We start from the raw sequence: 8,560 nt of genomic DNA on the forward strand, positions 1-8,560 counted from the left end.
GAACATGCCAGCTCGAAGCAGAAATGTCTATTGACTAGACCAGAATTTTTTTCCAATCAATCTGATCGTTTGTGGTCGTGTTTTTGGTAATGGAAGTGCCGGTATGCTGAGAGAGTGCGCGGGGTACTGGTATGCGCGGGGTGCTGATGAAACACGTTAGCTTCTTCTCGGATATGGCCAGTCGACATCAACACAAGAAGCCATGCCATTGCATACCGACTTCTATTACAAGTCCATCGAAGCTCTGTAGTCGTATCATAGCGTGCACTCAAAGGTGTTATATTCAACGTTGAAGAAGTCAGGGCTCAGACGTCGTGAGCGGAAGATGAAAGGAGGCTGAGCATACATTGAAGTTGTGGAGACGCTCCCGTGTTGACAGCCGTGCCCGTAATCTTTGTGCCATGTCCCGCAAGAATTGCCTGCTCCGTAAGCGAGCAATGGTTCCATCGCCTGCCACTTACAGTATCTCCCCAAAACCATGTGAAGGCGGAGACTGAGCACGACGGTAACAGCAGCCAGCGGTTCGGCCGTTCCCTTCAGCAGATCCGACTATAACGCCACCTTACGATGTTGTAGATCCATGCCCTGACTGCGGCCATACGCCGTCCAGGAAAGGCTCATGCACCCGATCGATCTCGACGGCCGAGAAAAAGGGCGGCAGAATGATGGCCCCTCGCTGCTACATAACTCAACGCCGCAGACCGGAGCCAATGTTGCGGCGTCATGGCCGCATTGCCCTCATCTGGCAGAAGCTTCATCATACAAAAATGGCCCTTCATTCCGACGTTCATGCATGTGCATCTCATGCGAAAACTTGGCGCGTATTCACAATTTCAGTAGCAAACTGGTGCCGTCACGTTGGATCTGTGCGCAACATCTATTCTTGACTCGTCGTGGATTTACTGTCAGTCATCTGGATCTACTGATCTATATTAATCTCTCTGGCACGGGCAAAACGCCGACTCGTTGCTTTTTGTCCCTAAAAGCTTGCGACGCATTACAAGCATCAGACTCTAGCATCGTAAGGTGGAGGCTGGTCGTTCCCATAGGGAGTTGCATCTGGTGGTAGTTGCTCCTCTATCGTCGGTCGCGGCGGCCTTGTTTTTTCCGAGGGGACCGGGAAGGCAGGGCTCTTGTCCACTGGTGTCGCTTCTTCATGGATCAAGTTTCCTCGAGATGGTCGGGTCCAAAGGAAATGTCTCCCGTGTTTCGCCGAGTGCTGTTCAGGCGCCGGCATAACTTCTGTTGACGAAAGCTTTGGGAAAGAAACTTTACCCTCCACAACGTTGTCATTGGCGACTGTTTGACGAGGCACTTGGCTAATAGGATAACCTCTGGGCTCCAGCCGGTCATGTTGTAGCAAATGGAGGCGGATTGAGGGCGCGACCTTTTCATCTTGCAGCGGAAGCACTAGATCCGGAAGCCGGAACACCCCTCGTTCGATCATTTGTGACCGTATTTCTGAGGTCATGCAGATCTTGCGTCGAGATCCAGTAGATGCGGAAGGAATGGAAAAAAACGGCTCGAAGTCGGGACAACATCGATCCTCCAGAACCTTCCCCAGGCACTTTGCATAAGCGCTGTGATCTTCGTACCGACAAGAAATCCGTCCGACGGTGTGTCTGCTTCCCGCGGCATCTGTGGTCGTAGCTTGCTCATTGTAGTAGAATAACAATGCCACGAGATGATGCGCCAAACTTCGTACGGCGGTAGATCTGTGCGACTCTTGCAGTTTTTCGCCGACCAATGCCGAGATTCTCCGGATCTGACTCTCGCGGTCTTGAGCAGGAGGCGCTTCTTTCCCCAGATCGACGTTGAAACGGACCCGTCTCCCACGCAGGATTTCGGATGTTTCCGGAGCCGGGGCGGAAGCAAACTCTTGCCACATGCGTTCAGCTTCGAGCACGTCGTTGTCGCTCCTGAGCCACCATTTTGCCATCCTTGATGCGTCAGAGATACCGTTCCGGAGCCACTGTGCATTACTTGGCGCATCGCTGGTCTTCGGGCCCTTCAACAGCTCCGCCAGGACCGCTGCGCGGTTCTGACCAGTTCCGAGGGACAATATCAGATCGGGCTCGGCTATGTCGGGCCATATCTTGCGTGCTTCGGCGCGTGCGGCAGCGGCGAGCTTCACGCGGCCGGCCCTGATTCCAATGAACTGTCTGCCAGCGGCTGCAGGTAATGTTCCGAAGTATCGAGCATCTGCCATCGTTGCGTAGACGGCTTCAAAGGTCTTCATCTCACCGGCGGGATCGTTTGGACGATCGTACTCGTAATCGCTCGCACTGTCAGTATTGTGCTGAGTCTCGAAAGCATCATCCGGCTCCGGCCTACGGTAATTGCTGAGCAGCGTCGTTCTGTGGTTCGTCAAGTTGATGGATGTGACAGCAACTCTAACGTCAGGTCGAAATTGGTCCATTTCTCCGAAAAAGTCTTTTTTTTCACCGAATTCGCTTTTGAGGGCTTCGCGTATGCCCGACCTCCCGTATTGCGGACGGGAGCGTAGGGCATGGGATACGCGATGGATCAGCGCGACGCCTGGTGTTTTCACACTGTAGGATTGTCTGCATATGGTACCGAAGGCCTCTTGGCACTGGTCCAAGGACGTCTTCTCTTTCGCAAGGGCCACCGCGATGAGACCGCCAGTTCCAGACCCGACCATCAAGTCGAAAAGAGCCTGCACTGGGAGATGCCCGTCCAACGCTTGCTCAATTGCGCGTAGAATCTCCAACTGCACGACTCCGCGGATGCCTCCCCCGTCCAGGACGAGCACGCGCACCCCTGCCCCTCGAGGCTTATACTTGACCACTTTTGGTCGCGTCCATCGGGTCGCATGCTGGTGGAGGGGACACCACGAGATCAGCAAGGTAGACTGTGTGAGGTCGCCGCACGCGCGCGCGCATCTGTCGCACAACGCGTGACCGCAAGGAAGAGAATGCTGTGGGACATCCATCAGGCAACAAAAGCAAGTGGAGTGACTGCGGATCCACGTCGCCGGTCCCACAAAGCGGTAGAAACTGTCCAATCGATCGACGTGTATGGCGAAAGCGATCGGCTCTTCCGCGTACACTGTGCGCTTCGACGTCATCGCGGCAAGATCCAGCTCTTTGGAGAACATTCGGTGTAGATCATTGATGGCGGTCTCTAGTTGTTTCATGCACTTCTGAGCAAATCCGGTTTCGAGAGCGGACTCGTATTGCCCAGCTGCTATGATTCCACTTTCATCCTGGTGGCCTTTCGTTTGGTGCCGAACTTTCACCAAGACGCATCTTCGCCGTCCGTCCGTACTGACAAACGAGCAAGGATAGTGTAACTGGAGGTATTCGGTCAGGGCAAACTCGAAATGGTGGGCGTAACTTTTGAACAACTCGTGCAGCTGTCCTTTGCGGAAGCGGGCGCAGTCCAGCAGAACGCAAGAGGCCAGCACAACATTGAGTTTGCCAAAAACCGACTCGACTCTCGCAGCATCTCGTGACGGCATCCGAGCGCTCAGGCTCTCGCATAGCTGTAGAATGTGCCCACCAAAATCTCGAGGTATCGGGTTCCGCCGCAGTGACACCTGCATGAAATTGAAAGGCACCTCGATGTGAGTGGTGAAATGGTCGAAGCCGCTCTGGATGTACAGATTCAGCTCATCGGCATCGAGCAGCAGGCGAGCGCGTCGCTTCGCCTCGTGTGATGCCCGGCAATTCGTGACGATGGCTGCGTGCAGCTTGTCCACTTGCTGACTGATCAACATGTATTGCGGTGCGGCGGGAATGCGTACGACTTTGAAGGAGGCATAGTAGCACAGTATGAGGTCGTTGACGGAGTTGATCTCTCTTCCGAGACGACGCCAGTGATCAGCGAGCTGGCGGAATCGGGCCACTCCCTCGATGCGATCGAAGGCGTTGCTGACAGACGACAGGAGGCTCTGCGTGGCGTGGTGGCTATCCCACTGGGCAGGTTCGATGCCAGGATGGCTACCGTTGAGCACTACTATGCAGTGCGGCAGGGTTGGTTGGTTTATCGACTTCTCCAATGCGGCTGCCCCCCAATCCAAAAGTTTCGTGAGCGCAGCTGAGCCAAAAGTCTTTGGGTTCCGCAGCACGAACGCGACGCAGTCAGAGAAACTGTACAAAAGCCGCGGGTATAGCACCGTCACGGCGTACTCTCGTCGACGATGCTCTTCTGTGTCTGCCCACCTGACCCGCCGCGTGTTGACCCAAGCTCTTGTTGCGGCATTTTGGCTTTCTTGAGAGCCAAGCTGAGACTGTGAGCCCAGAGGAGATCGTTCGCCCCCTTCGAAGCCTTCGCAATCGGCGTACAAGATGGGCAACGGGTCTGTGTGAGTTGCTGGATCAGCGTAAAGGTGGACGTCGCCTGAGGTGGCGAGGCCATCGTTGACAGCGCTACCAACGACGGGGGACGGAAATCCGACGCTGGAGCCGAGTGTCTTTTCGCTCTTTTCGCTCTTTTCGCTCTTTTCGCTCTTTTCGCTCTTGTCGCTCTTGTCGCTCTTGTCGCTCTTGTCGCTCTTTTCGCTCTTGTCGCTCTTGTCGCTCTTGTCGCTCTTGTCGCTCTTGATGCCAATGTCATTATTGCAGCCGTGTCCGCGGTGAACCAACATCTTGATCAAAGTGGACTTCCCGGCGTTGGTGACGCCGACGAAAGAGACAAGCTGTGGATAACGAGTCTTCATGCTAGTCGAGCGCGCAATATCGGAGACGAGGGTAAGATAACGTCCGTAATCGTCGAACAGCACTTGGTCTTCTTTGTCACGAGTCACGCCGAACCATTTGGTCCATTCGTCTTCTTGGTGAGATTTTTGAACCACCAAAGGATCCGTTGATGGGTTTAGTATACCTCTCAATCGCCGGATGACGCCCAGATCTACCTTCTCGTGCGGTAAACCTTCGGGCCCTCTCTTCTTGGGTCTATGCGGACCTTGAAGAGCCCAGCAGTGACTGATGAAGCATGTCAGCATTTGACTTCCTCGCGGCGTTTCCTCATCTCGTACCTGCAGTATGTGCTGTCGCAACGAACACAGTACGACAACTCCGTCGCTTGGATGCCGCCATCGATGCATCTTCCATCCTCGCAAACCTCTTCGATATCTTTCTCGGCATCGTCGGTAGACGTTGCCGTCATTGCTGCGTCTCTTGCGCCACGCTGCTCCTTCAGAATGTTCGGATGAGAAGGAGCGCAGGGTGAAGGCGTCGAAAGATGGTGCTGTATCAAACAGGGAAATAATTTGGGACACCACAGCTCTTGCAGACCATGTGATATATCGGCCGAGGACACGCAGTGGTCGCGGTCGCTCGGAAGGCGATAACTTAAAGAGCCTATCGAGCGGAGCCTCGCTGCCAAACACGTCCCCTTCCACGCCTGATGTACGACAGGTTCACATGTCAGTGGAGATCACCCGATGCACGAGTCTGCTGAGGATGTATACCAAGCTGGCGGGCTCAACAAAAGACTTTATTTCCGATCGATACAGTAACGTCACCAGTCCCCGATACTTTACCATCTTTGTCTGAAAGGCGATCATGCATTATACTAGGTCGCGCCTGCTACAGCACTGTGAAATCGCTGAGCTACTGTTCTACGGTAGAAATAGACCAGCTAGGGCTTTTGGATGAAGACCATGTAGGAGAACACCTCGCTGCAAAAATGCTTTTCCGGTCAGAGCTATTTGTCTAGAACGCTACCTAATTCAAGCTGCCATCTCCACCATTCTTCTGCTTGGGATCTCTCGCTGTGCTTCCATGCCATATGCAAAGTCCTTGACTGTGTGCGACTGGCTTTCCGACACTCTGCGTCACTTCCTCAACGAGTGCTCGGGGATGAAAGCAGTGTCCAGAGTGTAATCGCCGATGGTCAGGCTGAGCAATAATCCAAAGAAGCCAACGCCAGTGGATGTAGCGAAAAGCATCTTGAGCGCCCAAGCATAGGCTTCCCGGAGCTGCATCTTCAGCGAACTTTCACTTGATAGTGCTTGCAGTATCGGGATGTATGCCTCAAAAGTGGTGGCAATGATCCTCGGCAAACCGTCATTTCCAAGGCGCACGCGAAGGAAGTTCTGGAAGATCGTGCCGCCGAGGATGACCCCTAGGCATAGACCAAAGCTTCTCGCGAAGGAGTACATGCTTACAGCGTAGGCCGCATCTTTTGTCTTACACGATGCCTGGATGGCCACCGAGTGGCCGATGAGAAGCAGACCCTGTCCCGCTCCAGCGCACATGAAAACGAAGACCCAAGCAGCCGGATGCGTGCCTGGGCCGAGAAGGACGAGCAGTCCCAGGCCCATGACGCTGAGCGACCAGCCCGACCATATAGACCATCGGTACCGTCCAATCCGAGTAATCAGCGATCCCGTCACTCCGCTAACTGGCACCACGGTCATGGCGAACGGGAGAAGTCCAGTGCCAGCCAGGATGGGCGAGTAAAGCTGGCAAGCCATCAGGTAGATGACCAGGTAGTATGTCATTGCGAACAGCTGGACCGGATTGTCAGTGCGAATGAGAGAAGCTTTTTCTTGTCGATCAACTCACGAGGTAGCCCTGTATGACAGTGCAGAGAGTCACCACAATTCCCGACCAATGTTGGAATATCGAAAGACGCAAGAAGGGGTTTTTGGCGACATGTCGCTCGAAGAAGAACGTGAGCAGCATGCCTTCCAGGCCGGCGATGATTGGCACCAGAACGGCTGAGCTTCTCCAGCTGTGTCTATTGCCACCCCAGCTCATTCCAACAAGGAACAAGGTGGAGCTGACGACCATAGATGCCGACCCTATCCAGTCGAAGGAACGCAGCTTCTCGCGCATCGGCGTGACCTCTTCCTCATACCGCAAGAACAGAGGAACTATCACCAGGCCGACTGCACAGAACGGAAGGTTGATGTAGAATATCCTTCAAAAGTATTAGCATTGGGCAAGTGAGAGCACATTCCTCCCCTGGTGATCGTACCATCGCCAACTCGAATCGACCACTGCGCCGCCGATGATGGGGGCGATGTTTGTCCCAAGGGCGAACACCAGTTGGATGAGGCCCTGGTATTTGGAGCGCTGGCGGAGCGGTACAAAATCCGATAGTATGATCAAGTTCACGCTGATGATCCCCCCTCCACCGATGCCCTGAATGGTGCGACCAGCGAGCATCGTGACAACTGAGGGAGCCGTTGCACAAGCGATGCTCCCTACGGTGAAGACGCCGACGGAGCCCAGAAACATGGCCTGTCGACCAAAAGCTTCTGCGAGGGCGGCCATGGTGGGCTGGCATACCGCATTGGCCAAAAGATAGCTGGCAGCTATCCAGAACGACTCTGTGGCATTGGCTCCGAGAGCGTGAGCAACGGTCTAGGCATTGAGTCAGCAGCTTTTCGTCGCGGGCGTTGTACATGCGCATACCGGTAGGGTAGCCGTGAGTATGGTCATGTCCAGGGAGATGATGAACTGTTATGATGAAATCAGTTTCGTGGTCCAACACTAATCATCTCTTTGCACTCACAACGCAGAATGCCTGTGCACATAATGCTTTTTTGACTCTTGTGTCTGGCTTCCAAGGCTCGTGCTCCCCGTTCGGTTCCAAGGAGAGCTCTGTCTGCTGCGAGTCCACGACACTTGGCTCGCCAACCTCCTTCTCTTGCTGGGTCTGAATCGTCATAGTGATTTCTCACGCTGCAATTTCGCTCGATTGTAAGATGAGGGTGTCGATCCACCAAGAGTGCTCTGCAAGATCAGTTCAGACAGGAAATATATAGGCGGCATATCAGGCAAGGAGCAGTTCGTCCCGCCGAGTGCGGTCACGACAGCGTGATCACATGCAACACGTTGAGCCGGATGATAAATCTGAATGCGGTTGTCGTCCCGATGGACCAACTTGAATGACAGGGATGCAAGGCATCGTCCGCATTCTCGTTGGACAGGTCGCTCCTACAGTGTGGACGAATGCGGAAGAGACTTTGGTCCGGCCAAAAGGCTCCTCCAAATTTTGACTTGACCAGCAGTAACTTCCCGCGACGACACGCCATCTCCACCATCTCAGACCGCAGAGACTGCACAGCTTCCGTCGATGTTACTGTACAGAACATGAGCTGTGACTGTAGTGGATGCGCTTTTGTTGACCCGCTTGGATGTATCGCAGATATTTTGCATCAGACGTTCGAGCATCGCGGTTTTCCGCCTGTCAAGGTCCTGCTGCTGTTTTGCCATTGCAGCGGTCATAGATTCCGTTAGCCGAGCCTGCACACTGGCTATCTCTTTCATGAGCTCACCTCGCGAGGACTGTACGGCGTTCAACGAGCTGCCGCGGGTGGCTGCTGCAACGAAGCCTCGGCACCGTCGACTATTTACCGAAGAGCGTCGTTCTCGATGCTAACATCGGATTCCAAGTTTGTTGTTGGATTCGTTGCAATTGCTGGGCGCTCGCCACGGAGCTGCTGTTCATCCCAACCTTGGTCTTTTACGGCTTTTGATGATTGATTGATTGATTGATTGATTGATTGATCTGTTAAGCTATGCACAGGCTCGACACCCGTATGAGCTGTTCCTAAGATCTACCTAACGATCAAGCTCTCGTA

General features: G+C 54.1%; 2 protein-coding genes across 2 annotated transcripts; both read right to left on the reverse strand.

Moving 5' to 3' along the window:
- Window positions 1-1,006: 1,006 nt before the first annotated feature.
- Window positions 1,007-5,130, reverse strand: WHR41_09468 (uncharacterized protein; the record flags this gene model as incomplete). The annotated part of the gene is made up of 2 exons (XM_069378071.1): window positions 1,007-4,946; window positions 5,000-5,130. 2 exons carry the CDS (start codon window positions 5,128-5,130, stop codon window positions 1,007-1,009), a joined length of 4,071 nt encoding a protein of 1,356 aa, XP_069224899.1.
- A 511-nt stretch (window positions 5,131-5,641) lies between these two features.
- Window positions 5,642-7,711, reverse strand: WHR41_09469 (uncharacterized protein). Its single transcript, XM_069378072.1, has 5 exons — window positions 7,489-7,711; window positions 7,389-7,433; window positions 6,949-7,337; window positions 6,534-6,891; window positions 5,642-6,478 (listed from the first exon to the last, which is right to left on the reverse strand). The coding sequence occupies exons 1-5, from the start codon at window positions 7,642-7,644 to the stop codon at window positions 5,801-5,803; spliced, it is 1,626 nt and encodes a 541-aa protein (XP_069224898.1). The 5' UTR covers window positions 7,645-7,711; the 3' UTR covers window positions 5,642-5,800.
- Window positions 7,712-8,560: the final 849 nt, after the last annotated feature.

Source organism: Cladosporium halotolerans (assembly GCF_011745625.1).
Source record: "Cladosporium halotolerans strain TM138-S3 chromosome Unknown Sca162, whole genome shotgun sequence".
NCBI lineage: Eukaryota > Fungi > Ascomycota > Dothideomycetes > Cladosporiales > Cladosporiaceae > Cladosporium > Cladosporium halotolerans.